This window comes from Phialemonium atrogriseum, assembly GCF_030411735.1.
Source record: "Phialemonium atrogriseum strain 8032-3 unplaced genomic scaffold QBC33scaffold_2, whole genome shotgun sequence".
NCBI lineage: Eukaryota > Fungi > Ascomycota > Sordariomycetes > Cephalothecales > Cephalothecaceae > Phialemonium > Phialemonium atrogriseum.
The window spans coordinates 252,858-268,786 of NW_026848139.1; the positions used below are offsets into that span (position 1 = coordinate 252,858).

Consider the following 15,929-nt stretch of genomic DNA (forward strand, 5'->3'; position numbering starts at 1 on the left):
CTGCTCCTAGCCACAGGCAAGGTCGACGTCGATGCAAAGGATAATCTTGGCCAGACGCCGCTCTCACAGGCTGCCAGGAACGGGCGCGAGGCTATCGCCGAGCTGCTCCTAGCCACAGGCAAAGTCGACGTCAATGCAAAGGATGATTCTGGCTGGACGCCACTCTCATGGGCCGCCAGGAACGGGCATAAGGCTGTAGCTGAGCTGCTCCTAGCCACAGGCAAGGTCGACGTCGATGCAAAGGATAATCTTGGCCAGACGCCGCTCTCACAGGCTGCCAGGAACGGGCGCGAGGCTATCGTCGAGCTGCTCCTAGCCACAGGCAAAGTCGACGTCAATGCAAAGGATGATTCTGGCTGGACGCCACTCTCACAGGCTGCCAGGAACGGGCGCGAGGCTATCGCCAAGCTGCTCCTAGCCACAGGCAAGGTCGACGTCAATGCAAAGGATAATTCTTGGCAGACGCCGCTCTTACAGGCTGCCAGGAACGGGCACGAGGCTATCGCCGAGCTGCTCCTAGCCACAGGCAAGGTCGACGTCGATGCAAAGGATAATTTTGGCCAGACGCCACTCTCATGGGCCGCCAGGAACGGGCACGAGGCTATCGCCGAGCTGCTCCTAGCCACAGGCAAGGTCGACGTCAATGCAAAGGATGATCTTGGCTGCCGCTTTCATGGGCTGCTAGGAATAGGCACAAGGCTGTAGCTGAGCTGCTCCTAGCCAGGAACGGGCACGAGGCTGTAGCCGAGCTGCTCCTAGCCACAGGCAAGGTCGACGTCAATGCAAAGGATAATCTGAGCTGCTCGAGGCTATGGTCAAGCTGCTCAGACACTAGCCACCACCCCGCCCACCACCTGCTGCCCACCCTTACTTGTATACCTATGATGTGGCAAGTGAAATGACAAGTGGAATATGTGCTTACTAATGTTTGTTGGATGGTGGCGGCTCTACGCGACAATTCGCCGCGTTGCTGGACTTTAGGCGTCTTAAACCAGCTACGCGCCGGCAGCTCGCCCTTAGAAAATGACGTCCGATCTCGTATGGGCAGAATCGCAGCCAACAACTCTGCGGACCCCATTGCCTTGCGCCTCCCGTTGACCACGTTGAGCCCTCCGTCCTGATGCACTGTGGCAGTGCCAGCTCCTGATCGACCGCTCACACGTGGCTCGATGCTCGCACCCTGCAGCGCTCATTCCTTGGCTGGCCAACCTGATTTCCCTCTATGGGAGGAGGGGCGGCTCTCCACCCAACATGGAAATGAGGGCTTCACAAGGCATCCCCCAGGTCTGAACCAGGGTGTGCGGTTCTCCGCGCTGTTACTAGGGGTTGTTCTGGTCGTCGATTGTTGGTCCATAGCAGTGACTAGAGTGGGAGGTGTATCAACGCAACATCATTTGCACACTTAGTTTCGGCTTTCATGACCAAATACTCTCCAACAACCCCACCACCCCTCCAACCCCCATAGTTCGGCGACGAGCCGAGCGACTGTGTACGTAGATAGAGGTGTCTGCGAACTACATTTCTTGAGGCTGCTCATTATACGTCACATGGTCGTCGAAACCCTCGAATGCAGTGAGCTAAAGCGCCTTTCTATTCAAACAGGTAGATTTGATGGCCCAAGGCTGAAGGTCTCCTAAAGTCACCTCGAGATTGTGCCAGCAGAATGCGTCGGCGAAGTGGTGCGGAACTGCGCATCGCGTGGTGTCTAGAGTCGATGGGGGATTGATTAGAGTATGAGGCTTCTGAAATGAAAAGAAATGAAAGGAAAAGGAAATGATTGGAGCTGAGGGTATGGAGGGTATTTATCAAGAACATTCGACATCCAGGATCGCGGACAGGTCTGCGGTCTATGGTCGAAGAACAACGACCCTTCAAGACCAGGGTCGTGATTGGCCAGCCCGGCAGATCACGTAAGCGAAATGGAGGAATACGGCCTCAGTGACGCCAACACTGGACTATACATCGAAGCCTTGCTGAAGATATCATAGTGCCCTCTGTCTTTCTTACGGCGCAGGGGGGGTTGGTCTACTCCTCTGCCATACCATTCAATCCAGACAAGATGGGGGACTTTGAGAGAACCGTCCTGGAGTTCTACCAGGTATCCACGCCTTATCCAGTGGAATGGCCTGCAGACAAAAACAACAGCGATGTCTCCGATGACGAGACCACCAAGAGCAAGATCAACAGGCGAAAGTCGAGATATCAGGCACTGGAGCGCGCAGTCATCAACAGAGGCAGTGTTGTGCCTGGATCAGAGAACTCAGGTAGTGGTGGGGTGGCAAACTTGGTGCAAAAGGATGAACCAGATCCTCTAGGGACAACGGACAGTGTTGTGAGGACGTTGAAGCAGATGGGATTGCCATTACAAGATGATCCCCGACTTCGTAGGCCATCCTGTTCCTGTAGCAGCCCCTTTTCTATTGAGACTGACCAGGACCCATTTAGGCAACCGGTTTCTCCTCTCCTCCACGACATTCTCCCCCGCCTTGTTCTTGTCGCAGATGCACGCCACCGCCGATACCCAATCGCTTCTAACAGGTCTTGACGCCCTTTCTAGATCAATCGATCAGAAATCAGCCTCCCTGAAGGTTCTTGTCGAGTCCAATTTCGAACGATTCGTCCGTGCAAAGGCCACCATCGACAATGTCTACAAAGAGATGAAATATCGCGGAGCCGATCCCACGCCAACCCGGAGCAAGGCCCACTCTCGCCATGCTAGCAGGAACAGCTTCCGGGGAAATACCGGGGTAATGGGCCCTACTAGCCCCTTGACACCAATGACGGACAGCCGTAAGAAGAATGCGCTTGTCAAGGAGAGCGAGTACGGCGTTATGGGCATAAAGGCACCGCTACTGGACGTATCAGCAAAGGCCGAGGATGTTTGGGGCCCAGCGCTCGGCGGGAAGGAGAGAGAGGAAAACTTGAAGACAGTGTCCTCCTCGGTGGATCGCTTCAAGGTCTACGTGGAGACGAGCTCAGCGATATCAGACAGCATCAGGCGCAAGGATTACGAGACCCTGGTTGAGGAATATATCAAGGCAAGGAAGTTCGCAGACGAGGCCCGGAAGCTCACCCAGGATATTGGCTCATCACAGCCTACCGAGGCCCAACTATACCAAATCCTACTCGCAGCTCGCATGTGGCACGATGTTGACGAGCAGATCCAGTCCTTCAAGCGTGAAGTATGGAGGAAATTGGTATCTTTGCACAACATTTCAAAGGCCGATTCGGTCCCAGGCCATCCCCAAGACCAGCATATGGAACTAATCACGCTACTTTTGGAGCTGGGCGTCGAGGACAACCCAATATGGGTATGGCTTATCAGCCGATACGACTATCTGAAGGGGAAGATCCAATCTGCCGCAGACAGGTCCAAGGTTGAGATAGAGGTCTTGCGACGACGCCTCGCCAATGCCGAGAAGCCTGCGCCCGAGATCATCGCTTCTCATATGCGGTCGCTAGGACGTCAGTCAATCGAGAACAAGTCGGCAACTTTTGACTCTGCCGACATCGTGGAGCTGTGGGAGAAGATGGTCTCCTTTATGGCAGCATTGCTATCATCTCAAGGCATCCTTGGGGAGGTCGTAGAGTTCTGGCAGACAGTCCAGGGCTTTATCGACGGCAAGACGCAACGGACCCTACCGGTGGGCTACAACAGCGAATCGAAGGGTCACCATCGGCTCTCCCAACAAGGCACGATCGATCTGCAAAAGGCCACGGTCGAGCTTGTCGACATGATACGTGAGCACGTGCTCATGTTCTTCGCTGGACCTCCGCCAGAAGACATTTCCCTTCTCGTCTCTCCATTACCGCAATCGCCAAACACGCCGATGCACGCGTCAATATCTGGTTCACTGACCCCGACAGCACTCAGGGATCCTCGGTTCAACTTCGACCCCAACAACCTGCCCCCCCCGTCCCCGAAACGGGGCGAGGCGTGGGAGAAGTTCGCCTTCTGGCCGCCCTGGTCAAACTCCATCAGCGGGGTTCATTATCTTTCCAAGATGCTTGCCCTCGTGGGGGCAGGAGCGTCGGAAATGGCGAGCATCACCCCTGTTGGCCAGAGCGGATCCCCGGAGCTGGAAGGTTTGAAGACTCTCGTCGGCGCGGCAAGAGAGCGTTGCGTTACGGCAGTCTGCGCCGCGTGGAACCGGGACGCCGAAAACATCAAGTTTGTCGAGGACTGGAATCGTTCCCCCGACCGCAAGGACGTCACCAAGATGCCGGCGAGCTTCTCGGCATTTGAGGGCGCGCTGCTGAGCGGCATGCAGAAAATCCTGTACATCTCGGAAGCCATGTCCAAGCCCGGAGCGGGGGATATTGTCCTCCCTCCCCCGACAAAGCTCCTACAAATGGTCCGCAGCCAGTACGTCACGACGCTCTATAAGGCGCTGGGCGGTATGGTTGAGAACGCGGAGCGATCTCTCAAGCAAGAGGATGACGAGTGGACTACCGATGCCGATAACTTTGTGGTTTTGAATGGCGCGCGGAGTGAGCGAGCCTCGCTGGTTGGAGGCGGCACTATCAATGCTGGGGACAGGGTAAGCCCCTTACTTTTTCTCCTTTCTCTCATTTTCAAACGCAACCGCTAATTATCACCCGCAGAATGTGCGAATGCTTCTGACTCTCAGCAACCTCCAATACTTGCGGGCACAAGTGGTGCCGAGTCTCAACACGCAGTTTGAGAATGCCTTCTCGGTGAAGCTGACGGACGAGACGAAAACCATCCGGGACGTCCTCGGACAGATCGACGCCCGGCTCTTCCAATCGTACACGCGGCCGTCGATCGAGAACCTGCGCAAGGTGATCGGCAAGGGCGTGACAGCCCCCGACTGGGCGCCAGCGGCGCGCGAGAAGCCGCGCGAGGTCAGGCCGTACGTGTACGAGGCGCTCCTGAGCCTCGTGCTGGTGCACACGCAGGTGTCGACGACGGCGTCGTCGCTGACCAGCCAGGTGCTCTCGTACCTCCTCGAGCAGGCGTCGCGGGAGCTGCTCGAGGCGCTCAAGACGCGGCCGCGGTACCCGCTCGAGGCGCTCATGCAGGCGACGCTGGACGTCGAGTTCGTGGCGCAGACGCTGTCGCAGTACACGACGGACCGGGCGTCGGAGCTGCAGGGCCAGATCTACCAGGAGCTCGACGGCCGCACCGACAACGACGCCCGCGCCCGCCTGCAGGGCCAGCTGCCCGAGATGAGGAGCGTGCTCAAGAGGCTGCGCGAGGCGAGCAAGAGCGAGTTCGCGTGCTTCAGGAAGCCGAAGAGGTCCCAGGTCGGGTCCGGGTCCGGGTCCGGTTCTGTTACTAGTCCAAGTTCCGCTGGGTTCGACAGGAGGGATACGGGCTTCAGTGACCCGTCGGGATAGGCTGTTTGGGACGGGAGACCATGTCCTGCCCCCTGTTTGAATTATTTAATAAGATACCACTGATGCTATTGCTACCACTCATCCCACATTTTTACTCTGCTCTTTTACTCTATATACGTTTTGTGTCGATGAAGCGTAGTCGCCTCACTCAGCCATTGCAAGACTTCCTTCCGGTGTTAACTCGAAACACCAATGGCAATCATTCAAGGTAGAAGAGGAAGAAGCCTAATTCAATTGTCTATGAAGAGCTAATGTAATCCACCAAACGCCTTGCCTGGAATGTCCACTGGGTATTTTGTCTATAGACTGACTGACTCCCTGGATCCCCCGTTTCCCCTTCCCTTTTTTATTTTTGCCCTTCCGCGCCCTTTTAGACGGGCAGGTCTCTAAAGCAGTCTCCCCGTACCCTAAGAAGTTGGTGTGGGAGGAAATCAAGACCCATGAGGGCTGTGAATGAGCTCATAAGCAAGCCCCTGAACGCCGTCTGATCTGCCGTTGTCGTACAGTTGCTACACATGAGTTCGTATTATCATCCGATGTTTCTTCTTTCTTTTCGTTTTATTTTCTCCCCCTGTCGTTATTATTCTCTCTTTTTCGTTTTCTCTCCCATGTCTCCTGTCCTCTTGGAAGCAACTCCCTTTCATGCCAAAAGGGCCAGGAGTGCCAATGTGTCCAATGGACCATCCAGGACCAGGACATTACTCCTTGCTGGGGAGGAGGAGGGTGGAGCAGAAGAGCAGCTCAAAGGAGCGTGGATCGGTCGGGGAGAAGAGTGGCTGCTCCTGTCTCGATTGGACCAATGAGTCTGTGGGAATTTGTTAGCTAAAATTTCCAGAGGGTGAGAAAAGAGGACAATACTCACAGTTGAGACGCAGGTTCTCAAAATAGCTGCGGATGACTGGATCCTGCTCCAAGGTGACGAGCATCCCAGTTGACTCATCACATGTCGTCCGGGGAAGGGCCTTTCGGATGCCCAACAGCATGCGCAGAAGATCTGCAATGACATAGCCTTGTGAAGTGAAATTGTTTGGCGCCTTCTCGAGTGGCCACATGGGTCTTAGGTTGTCCTGCTCCCAAGCCTTGAAGGCCCAGGTGGACTTCTCGGCGCAGTGCAGCAGGATCAGTGTTGCAAAATACATGCTGTAGCCGACCTTTATCTTGCTGTCCTGCAGAGCACGCTGCATCCCAGCCAGGAGGTTCTTGCTTGTAGAGGCTGCCTTTCTCTCAGCAGCAGCAGAAAGCTGCAGGCAGATGGTGGTGAAGACGTCCACCTGGGTATCATCTTTGATCCAGCCCGAATTGTCGTCGGTGGCAGGGTCTGGCTTGACGCGAATAGACCACTGGCGCTCACGGTCTAGGATTTCCACAATGCCCCACAGCTCAAGGGCCTTTGTGAGCAGGTCATCATTGGTCTCCCTGGCCATGGCCAGAGATGTGTCCAGGGTGACGCGCATGAAATGAGAGGGCTCACGCTGGAGAAATTCAGGCATAACCTCTCGCATGTAAGCCTCCATCAGGCCAGGGACATCCTGGTTATCCGTGTCGATCATAACACTGGTATGGAGGTTTTCATCGGGGTTACCAGTGGAGCTCTGGGTGCCAATTGCCTGGAGGACGTTGAAAGACAGGCGGGTTGGTCCATCTGGGAAGTGGCAGGCTTCCATGACCAGTCCATAGCCGGCAAGAGCTGTGGATGCCTTCAGTGCGTTGACGCGGTGCTGAGCAAGAACAATCTGAACGCCAGCTGTGTAGAGATCCAGCTGTTCAGAAAACTTGGTGCGCAGGCAGCCGGAACGCCAGACCCGGGGAGAGAGGACCTTGCGACAGGTGTCACATGGGCTGCCAGGTGAGCAGGTCTTTCTCAGAATCCGGCAGCGGATGCAGGCACCAATTTTCCGGACCTCTTGGACCTCCTTGCGTCGGACAGCATCGAACCGGGCTCTTGAGTGGCGAGCCTTGGCCCCATTGAGGCTATTGCCAGTCTGCATCTGAAAACCAGTATGAGCTAGGGCTGCTGCAGACTGGGCAAGGGCCTCGCCTGGATTGGCCTGATGAAGTGAGTCGGACATGTATGTAATCTCTCCCCAGGGCTGCGAAGAATTCGGAGCAGGAGGATTGGCCGACTCGCCATCTGCCTGTTGTTCAATTGACTGAACTGGTGTATCCGGTGTGGCTGGCGTAGCTTCGTCTCCGGCAAGAAGTTGAGGGTCGAGAACAGCTGGCTGGAGTCGAGCAGCGGCAGCAGCAGCCATGGTCAGATTCGCCGAATCAGTGGCAGATTGGATGAGTTCGGCGAGGTTTTCTTCGGCAAGCAAATCTTTGCCTGCCTCGGGGGAGGACTTTGGGCCTGCTGGGGAACTGGGGTCAGCCATAGTGATGCAGCAGGTGAAGAAGCACCAAAGCTCCAAGTAGGTATGCAACGCGTGTTTGGGGTGGGGTGTGTTTTGTGTTTTTGTTGTGCTGTGGTTGGATTGTTTTTGGATTCTGAGATAATACTCACTTTTCTTATCTTTTGGCTGACGGTTCTCTTGGTTGACCGGCGGATTGTCCAGAGTGAATTGCTCCTGGAGTTCAAAGTGCTCTGGCCCATTCGGTGCAGGTGTGGCCGGTGCCTGTCCTGGCCCTGCTGTAGATGGCCCGGCATGATTTGTCTGACCTGACTGACCTCGGTCATCGTGCTTTTCACTGGCTTCAATCTGCCTAGACACCTCGGCAAGGGTCTCAAGAGCTGTCCAGTCACGCTGGATCATTGGAAGGTCGACAGATGAGCCATTGGCCTGGCCTGGTGGGGGTTTCTGGCTACGCTGGGTAGCATGATGAATGCCATGAAGGGTTAGGCAAGCATTGATTCGGTCAGCCTCAGAAATGGCAGGGCATTTCTTAGTCAAGTGGTTTGTCAAGCTGTCAATGCGCCCCTTGGGGAAGTTCTCGCCACAGGCTTTGCAGGTGTGAGGGTATCGATTGCTGTTGTCGGCGAGCTTAGGGCCACGCTCAAAGTATTGCAGGATGAGGCTATTCGGTCGCCGGCCCATTGTGACATTCAGGAGTTCCCCTTGGGCACAAGGGGATTTGGGCAGATTTGTCTCAGGTTTGCCTTTGCCTTTGTCGGGGGATTCGAGTCGATGACCTGTCGAGGATGACGGTTGATGGTAAAAGAACTGGCAGAAATTTCACCGCCTGCTCACCGGTATGGGGCTAGACATGGTGGCGGGCTTTGGAAATTCACGTGGAAGTGGGGGGGGGGGGGGCAGTGGGTGGGGAGCGATAATGAACATGGTCCGTGCTATCGATAAGCGGTGAGAACGCGACTTTCAAATCCGCGACGGGATTTATCACGTGAGACAGAGACACAGAGGCACAAGCCCGGACCACCTGCAGCTCGGCAGTTTGGAAAGAGAGCGAGGCCAGAAGAGGCAGGCCACTAAAGATTCATGTGAGCTTGTCATCCCCATTTCCCTTCCGAGTCAAATGGAGCTTCGGGATCTTGCACGAGGGCTACAGTTTGGCTGCTAATGGTCTTAACACCTCCATCATCAATAGGAGGGTCTCTCTTATTGTGACTCCTGACTCCTGACTTCTAGGTCCTGACCTCCACCTCCCAGGCTCCTCTTTCCCTCGTCTCTCTCTCTCCAGTTCTTGAGCCAGCTAAAACATCCTGGTGGCACTGGTGGGGGTCGAGGCTGGCCCTCTCATTTTGGAACGTGTTGTTCAACAGCAGCCAAGTGGCAGTCACTGAATGCTGTGATACGGATAGCACCTCGAAATCCCCTTGCTTCTCAAGGTCTGAGAATCTTTCTACCGCCGTTTCAATGCACAAATGCACCGGAGGAAGAGAACCCGCTTTCGGCCATTTCCTCCATTATGCCGCCCGCAAAGTTACGGGCACCCAGCAGTATTAACTTCCGTATGGTGGTCTCAGACATTGACTTCTCCCATTCTCCCTGGTCAGCCAGTCGGCCAGGCCAGTCTTCCTGTCTGTCTGAGGGTTGTCTGTCACACCAACGGAGGGACTGACTGCACAAAGTTCAGGTGTTCAAATTAATATATTTCGTGTGTTGGACGCCATCAACCTGCATTGTCGTTTGCTATCCAATCGAGTACTACCATCTACTGCTGTAAACCACCCAAGTTACGCCGGCTGTTTATCGTCATTTAGACTTCATGCTTTGGGTTTGGCCAGAACGCCTCCCGCTCTACCCATCCCTTTTTGCGGCTAGTCTGCCGGGTGTGCATGGCTGAGATCCACTAGTTATTTCTTATTCTTCCACGGGGGTCTGTTCTTGGACAAGACAAACCAAGCTCAGGTTGGGAATGGTGCCAGTACTTTCATAAAGTTCATACTTTATACTTCCCTTGCAGACTAGGTTCCTGCTTCCACACTCTGATCATTCTATCTAGCGCGGAAAACTCGAAGGTTTCGTAGCAAATACACCATGGATCTTGTGCCCTCTCTCTGCTCATAGTGCTGTCACGTTCAGTCCCACTCATGATATCGACAGGTGTGACTTGCAGACCCTAGTAATAGGCTTATGTGCTGCATCACCGATCACCGAACCCACCTTCTTCTACGGTCTCCTCTTTCCCATGGATACGGTCCTGCCAGAGTATATATGCGTTCCTCTTCGTAGCCACGCCGTTAGACGGGAGTGAGGCCAGCGCGACCATCTATCATCTTCCTGGGACACGGACATCATGGCAATCACACAGGCACTGTGGCTCTTAGCCTTGGCGGGACCTGTCTTGTCCGCTGACCTTGCAAGCTATGTCTTGACGGATGTGAGTTCCCCAGCTTCACTGGAAGTGTTCCCCGCAACTGATTCGCAATAGACTGGCTCGACAAATGGAGGCAACACCTTTCCTGGTGTTAGCCGCCCCTTTGGGATGGTAAAACTAGGACCAGACCTCTATACTGGGAGTGACAGCTACTCCGGTTACCAGCCTACTGGCAACTTTACTGGGTTCAGCATGCTGCATGAGAGTGGCACCGGCGGCGCTCCCAAGTACGGTGTCGTCTCTCAGATGCCTGTACTTGGAGATATCAGCAATCCCCTCGATGACCACCATGACACGAGGGCTGCTGCCGACCAATCAGAGCTTGGCTACTACAAGTCATCCTTAGGATCAGGTATCACGGTTGAGCTCGCCGCCACGGAGCGAGCGGGTGTGTATAAGCATACATTCCCAAGCTCGGGCCAGCCAAGCATCATAGTCGATGTATCCCATGTACTGCCGTCGTACCGTGGGATGGGTTTGGAGCAGCATTACCTCGGAGGCAGTATAGAAGTGAGCAAGGACGGCGGAAAGACGGTCTATCAAGGCTCTGGTTCTTATGACAACGTAAGGGTGGCTCCTCAACCATTCGACTGTACAGATATACTGACCTTGGGAAGGGCTGGAACCGGTCACCAAAATGGACCGTCTACTTCTGCGGCTATTTCGACTCAGAGCCATCGTTCAAGACCTTTGTCGGCCAGGACGGCACCAGCAGCACCTTAAAAGAATACTCTACGGCCTCTAGTGTTACTTCTACGGCGCGTCTGGGTGCTGTATTTTCCTTCAAGTCTACCACGGTTACTTCCCGCGTTGGAGTCTCTTTCATCTCGACGGCTCAAGCCTGCAAGAATGTTAATGACCAAATCCCCTCTGGAACGTCTCTTGCAACCCTACGAACCAAGACTCGGGATGCCTGGAATTCGGAAATCCTGTCAAAGGTTACCACAACGGACACAGACACAACTAAGCTACAGCTCCTGTATTCGTCCCTATACCATATGAATCTGATTCCGACAAACAAGACCGGGGAAAATCCTCTCTGGAAATCGTCAGAGCCATACTACGATGATATCTTCACCCTTTGGGATCTGGTATGTGGAGCCTGGTTTCCCCGATGGCTGCCTCACCTCTAAACTAACCCTTCGCCAGTTCCGTTGCACTACATCACTCTTTCATGTCATACACCCTGTTGCATATGAGGAGTATATCAGGTCACTTATAGACGTCTGGAGGAATGATGGATACATGCCCGATGGCCGATCATCCTTTTTCAACGGGGCAACCCAGGGAGGCTCGAATGCCGATAATGTTCTGGCCGATGCGTATGTGAAGGGAGTCCGGGGTAAGGTCAACTGGGACGACGGCTACGCTGCGATGGTCAAGGATGCCGAGATCCAACCGCCCAACAATAACGATCCGCGTGACAAGTCTGCGTCAACCAAGGAGGGTAGAGGTGCACTGCCAGACTGGCTCAGCCATGGCTTCATCACGCCTACATACGGCCGATCGGTCAGTCGGGCAGTTGAGTAGTGAGTCAGCCCCCTTATTGCGGTCAGGATAACCAAACGCCGCGCGGTCCGGGAAACACGTTAACATGTAAACCTACAGTTCTGCCAACGATTTTGCCCTATATCAGGTGGCCAAAGGGCTGGGCAAGACCAAAGATGCGGAGAAATATCTAAACCGAGCAAGATTCTGGCGGAATCATTGGAACCCGGACCTTACCTCTCTCGGCTTTTCAGGGTTTCTGGGCCCGAAAAACGCGGATGGCTTCCTCCCGCAGGATCCCCTGAGCTGCGGCGGTTGTTACTGGGCGGATTACTACTACCAGGGGCTCCCTTGGGAGTATTCCTTCAACGCCCACCACGACATCTCCACGCTGATCGCGCTGTCCGGCGGCGAGGACACGTTCGTCAAGCGCCTGGAGACGATCTTCACGCCGGGCAAGAACCCGACCGGGTCCGCGGCCTTCAACAAGACCATCTTCAACCCAGGCAACGAGCCCAGCTTCACCAGCCCGTTCCTCTACAACTTTGCCGGGCGCCAGGACCTGACCGTCGAGCGCAGCCGCTTCATCGCCAAGTCCTATTACCACCCGACCCCCGGCGGGCTCCCGGGCAACAGCGACGCCGGCGCCATGGAGTCGTGGGTCCTGTGGGTCATGCTCGGCCTCTACCCGGTCACGGGCCAGACGACCTTCCTCATCGGCTCCCCCTGGTTCTCGGACCTGACCATCTCCCTCGCCGGGGGCCGCTCGCTCCACATCACGACCACCGGAGGTTCCGACAGCGCCTTCCACGTGCAGAGCCTCAAGGTTAACAGCAAGCCGTGGACGCAGTCGTGGGTCTCGTGGTCGGACGTGTTCGAGAAGGGCGGGACCATGGAGTTCGTCCTGGGGCCCGACCCGGTCCCGTGGACGGCCAAGGGCCCGTCGCCGCCCAGCCCGGCCAGCGAGTTTGCAAAGGACGACCCGCCGGCCAAGGTGCTGGCCGCGCTGCCCGGGCCCAACGCTGGTGGTGGGGATGGGGCCGCCACCGCGCGGATCGCGGCGCGGTGCGACAAGACGTATGCCATCCCCGTGGTCGTGCAGGCGGGGGCCGGGTCGGTGGGCGGGTTTGCCGGGGCCGTGTTTGGGGTCTCGTGGTGGCTTAGGAGGAGGAGGAGGGCCGCTGCTGGGGAGCGGCGGCTGGACGTGGAGCGGGTGAGTTGGTGTCCCCGTCCTATTCATTTGTATGATCTATGCTAACTCGATTCGCCTGAAGGAGGTCGAGATTGCTGCTCAGACGGCGACCTGTTTCGACTCCAAGTCCGATAATGGCGGCGTGGTCACCCCAGACGCCAAGATTTGAGCGAGCACTCATTACTAGAGCTTCGTTCTTCTGTTTTCTCCTCCAACCAGACGGCTTGGTTTTCTTTTGGTAATACCCATCATCTTGTATATGACAGGACAGGCAGGGGCCGCGGCCGAACAACGTCCCAAGAGCTTAAATAGACTTTGCCTTCGGATTGTTTTATATCTCTCTTTTGTTGATTCTCGGGTTCTCGAGTTCTCGTAGAACGTCTACAGACCGTTAAATAACTGGCAAAGGAGCATAGGGCAGCAAGAATAAAATAATGACACGTATGGTTCCTGGGAAGAAAAGCTCATCAAGATATTGCCCTAGAGTATACAATGCATTTATTTCTATATGTATATACCCCAAACCGGGGCAAATGCTGAAGCCAACTCCAACAACGCCATGATATGGCCATCTATATTATGATGACAGACTGTGGGTATCTTGTTACTCCCATTGTGACATAATGGGGGCATGTCGTCCCCCCACTCCCCCCCGCAGCGTCTACTTGCCCCAGACGTTTCTGAACTCATCCTCGTCACCACCGATTGAGAACGTCGGTGAAGGTTCGCTCCCATGCTCGCTCGACCTCTCATCCTGGCCAGCCTCCTCCCCGACAGGGGTTCCGTGACCTGGTGATGATTCTCCTGATCGATCCATTGCTGGCTGGGGATGATGCATACCGCCCGCGGTGTCGACTTCGAAGTCGTCCTCCGTTATGACGGGATCTGTGCCCACGATAGGCCCGTACGCTATCTCCAGCGGATCCTTGCCAGCTCCTTGGCTTGAGCCGGCTTCCCCGGCGTCGGACCGTTGCTTCTGTTTGCCTTTCTTCCTTTCAGCAGCCACTTGAAGCCCCTCGGGAGCCAGCTTCTTCCGTCTATCCAGTGGCGCGGAGGGATTGAGAGAGGGGACGGGGGTCGATTCCGTCTGTCGGTAGAAGCTGTTTGTCGGGCTTGCTTGATAGAACGGGTGTGGGGAGTGGTACCGGTCCCGCAGAGGCTCATTCGCTGTGACGACGGGGTACTGGCAGATAGGGGTTAGCGCGCAGCTTCAACGGCAAGGGTATCGTTTACTCGGAGCTTACATTCCAATCGCCATATTCCAGCTTCCTGGCCTTGGCATAAAGCAGCTCCTCGTCCTGATCCAGAATAGGATCTTCGGGACTATCGCCATGCGGAGAGAGTAGCTCGTTTCTCCTGCTGCTAGGCCCGCCATTCGCGCCGAGGAGCGGCGTGGTCTGGTTGATCTCGTTCGGCGTTGGGATCCAGTATTTCCCCTTGCCTCCTCGCTCGTATCGCATGCCGTCCTTGATCCTCGCCAGTCTCGACCGAGAGGCTTCGTGGGCCATGATCTTGTCCCCCGAGTCGAATATGCGGTATCCGTACTTGTCGCCCTTGAACGTCTCCTTGGAGTCCTCAATGAGGTCCCTGATCCCAAAGGCATCCCTCATGGCATACCACACCGGCATTCTGGCCGACGAGATCCGATTGTCGGCAAAGTCATGCCAAGAGAAGGCGTGCCAGTGCGCAATGGCGAACCCCGGCATCTCGAGGCAGATCAGGAAGTCCTGAATGGCAGCGGCCAAGTTGTCCGGAGTGTACCCTTGGACATCGTCGGGGATGGCACCGAGCCAGACGAGGATGGAGAGAAAGAAACCTTGCCAGTACGAGGCGAAGATGATCAACTTGATGCAGAGGAACTTTGGAACCGGCCGGAAGGGCTTCAAGTCGTTGTGCATACACACCCAGAAAAGACCCAGCGCATACAGACTCACGGTGACACTGAGGTTGTAGATGATGCCGCTCCAGAAGTAGCCGGAATCGAGGCTAATATAGCCCTCCTGGTATGTCCCAGTCGCCTTCATAATGATGGCGGCCAGGCTGAGGATCGGCTTCAGCCAGGCGTACTGCAGGATGCCGCGCTTGATGGCGAGGAAGGTGTGGGGATCGGATATATCGACGCGAGGGAGGACATGGTTGAGCGGCCAAAGGTGCTGCACCGGTTCTCGACCGTGGGTCATGATGATCAGAGCCCGCTCGCCGCCAAGGTAGTTGATCAACAACTGGAAGAAGGTGTAGATGGTGAAGGCCTGTGAGAAATACGCGTAAGCTGGGGTGTCCAAGATGTGAAGGCGGCTTAGGCGAGGGTAGCAACCTCATAGATGTCCCTAATAGGGGTGAACCAGAACGCCAGCCTTATGGATACGATACTCGACCACGAGGAAACCGAGTATATCGGTACCCTAGGGTAGTCAGAACGAGAACACGAACACGGACACTATTATTCACACGAAGGGAGCGCACATTAGAAGGATCCGTACGACATATCGCTGGAACACCGGCTTCCGGTAGTTTTTCCTTGGGGCGCCCATGTCAGCGTTCTATCGTGGCGGGGTGGGAGCTTGCCTCTTACAGCTGAAACCATATCGACCTGTTCGACAGTGGGGTTAGCAGAGGTTACGAGGACATGGGACATGGGGCTTTGGACCCTACACTATGGAGAGCAGTGTCGCGGCGAGGGACGCGACACCCGCGATCACAGTGGTCGCCGAAGTGAACTTCTGACCCGTGCCTCCAGTCATTTTCTCCCCATCAGCCAGCACGCGGCTGAGCAGGTTAAGAAGCAGAATCTCGGGCGAGAATGACGATTCTCTGCTGCTTAGAGCATCGCGCGAGGTCTAGGGATGGGATTTGGAGAGCAACAGCAATAAATGTCCACCTCAGCTATTACGTAGTACGTAATTGGGTGCCTGAGGCTGGCCGCCATAGGTTGTATGGCGCGTGCTAATTAAACGGCTAGCGGGAGCTAGGAGCCCCTGCAAAGTCGCTGGCAAAACACGCGTCATTGGCCAGCACAATCATGAAGTTGTTCTACCATCCCCAACTTCCAGCCTAGACGACCACCCAAGAAAGTGCAATTCGGCCACGGTTTCACGGCTGTCGGCGACTGCGACCA

At 55.5% G+C, this 15,929-nt stretch overlaps 6 protein-coding genes across 6 annotated transcripts in view; 4 read left to right on the plus strand and 2 right to left on the minus strand.

Moving 5' to 3' along the window:
• QBC33DRAFT_444098 (uncharacterized protein) overlaps positions 1 to 705 on the plus strand; it is a gene marked incomplete at both ends in the record, with an annotated part of 3,864 nt that extends 3,159 nt beyond the window's left edge. The window contains one exon of the mRNA XM_060424255.1: positions 22 to 705. Within this exon, the coding sequence (XP_060287564.1) occupies positions 22 to 705 (684 nt within the window). The remainder of the gene's footprint in view (positions 1 to 21) is intronic.
• Positions 706 to 1,937: 1,232 nt separating this feature from the next.
• Positions 1,938 to 5,619, plus strand: QBC33DRAFT_150379 (exocyst complex component Sec5-domain-containing protein). The gene is made up of 3 exons (XM_060422162.1): positions 1,938 to 2,384; positions 2,446 to 4,541; positions 4,606 to 5,619. Exons 1-3 carry the CDS (start codon positions 2,060 to 2,062, stop codon positions 5,359 to 5,361), a joined length of 3,177 nt encoding a protein of 1,058 aa, XP_060287565.1. The 5' UTR covers positions 1,938 to 2,059; the 3' UTR covers positions 5,362 to 5,619.
• A 274-nt stretch (positions 5,620 to 5,893) lies between these two features.
• Positions 5,894 to 6,237, plus strand: QBC33DRAFT_523421 (uncharacterized protein). Its single transcript, XM_060426632.1, has one exon. It carries the CDS (start codon positions 5,898 to 5,900, stop codon positions 6,162 to 6,164), a length of 267 nt encoding a protein of 88 aa, XP_060287566.1. The 5' UTR covers positions 5,894 to 5,897; the 3' UTR covers positions 6,165 to 6,237.
• QBC33DRAFT_523422 (uncharacterized protein) lies at positions 6,144 to 8,504 on the minus strand (the record flags this gene model as incomplete). Its single annotated transcript, XM_060426633.1, has 2 exons — positions 7,862 to 8,504; positions 6,144 to 7,711 (listed from the first exon to the last, which is right to left on the minus strand). Coding segments are annotated over exons 1-2 (2,060 nt in total), but the record flags the coding sequence as incomplete, so codon positions are not given.
• A 1,224-nt stretch (positions 8,505 to 9,728) lies between these two features.
• On the plus strand, positions 9,729 to 13,282 carry QBC33DRAFT_150739 (glycoside hydrolase family 92 protein). Its single transcript, XM_060422163.1, has 6 exons — positions 9,729 to 10,137; positions 10,189 to 10,698; positions 10,752 to 11,225; positions 11,284 to 11,663; positions 11,743 to 12,835; positions 12,897 to 13,282. Exons 1-6 carry the CDS (start codon positions 10,054 to 10,056, stop codon positions 12,981 to 12,983), a joined length of 2,628 nt encoding a protein of 875 aa, XP_060287568.1. The 5' UTR covers positions 9,729 to 10,053; the 3' UTR covers positions 12,984 to 13,282.
• QBC33DRAFT_523429 (organic solute transporter Ostalpha-domain-containing protein) lies at positions 13,265 to 15,705 on the minus strand. The gene is made up of 6 exons (XM_060426634.1): positions 15,467 to 15,705; positions 15,387 to 15,404; positions 15,278 to 15,331; positions 15,129 to 15,216; positions 14,059 to 15,063; positions 13,265 to 13,997 (listed from the first exon to the last, which is right to left on the minus strand). Exons 1-6 carry the CDS (start codon positions 15,553 to 15,555, stop codon positions 13,476 to 13,478), a joined length of 1,776 nt encoding a protein of 591 aa, XP_060287569.1. The 5' UTR covers positions 15,556 to 15,705; the 3' UTR covers positions 13,265 to 13,475.
• Between the last annotated feature and the right edge of the window lie 224 nt (positions 15,706 to 15,929).

Coding starts and splice junctions, on each gene's coding strand:
- QBC33DRAFT_150379 (XM_060422162.1), top strand. CDS start 2,060: ATGGGGGACTTTGAGAGAACCGTCCTGGAGTTCTACCAGGTATCCACG. Junction 2,385..2,445: donor ACAAGATGATCCCCGACTTC/GTAGGCCATCCT, acceptor GGACCCATTTAG/GCAACCGGTTTCTCCTCTCC. Junction 4,542..4,605: donor CTATCAATGCTGGGGACAGG/GTAAGCCCCTTA, acceptor TATCACCCGCAG/AATGTGCGAATGCTTCTGAC.
- QBC33DRAFT_523421 (XM_060426632.1), top strand. CDS start 5,898: ATGTTTCTTCTTTCTTTTCGTTTTATTTTCTCCCCCTGTCGTTATTAT.
- QBC33DRAFT_150739 (XM_060422163.1), top strand. CDS start 10,054: ATGGCAATCACACAGGCACTGTGGCTCTTAGCCTTGGCGGGACCTGTC. Junction 10,699..10,751: donor GCTCTGGTTCTTATGACAAC/GTAAGGGTGGCT, acceptor GACCTTGGGAAG/GGCTGGAACCGGTCACCAAA. Junction 11,226..11,283: donor TCTTCACCCTTTGGGATCTG/GTATGTGGAGCC, acceptor ACCCTTCGCCAG/TTCCGTTGCACTACATCACT.
- QBC33DRAFT_523429 (XM_060426634.1), bottom strand. CDS start 15,555: ATGACTGGAGGCACGGGTCAGAAGTTCACTTCGGCGACCACTGTGATC. Junction 15,217..15,277: donor GTCGTACGGATCCTTCTAAT/GTGCGCTCCCTT, acceptor TGACTACCCTAG/GGTACCGATATACTCGGTTT. Junction 15,064..15,128: donor CTATTAGGGACATCTATGAG/GTTGCTACCCTC, acceptor TATTTCTCACAG/GCCTTCACCATCTACACCTT.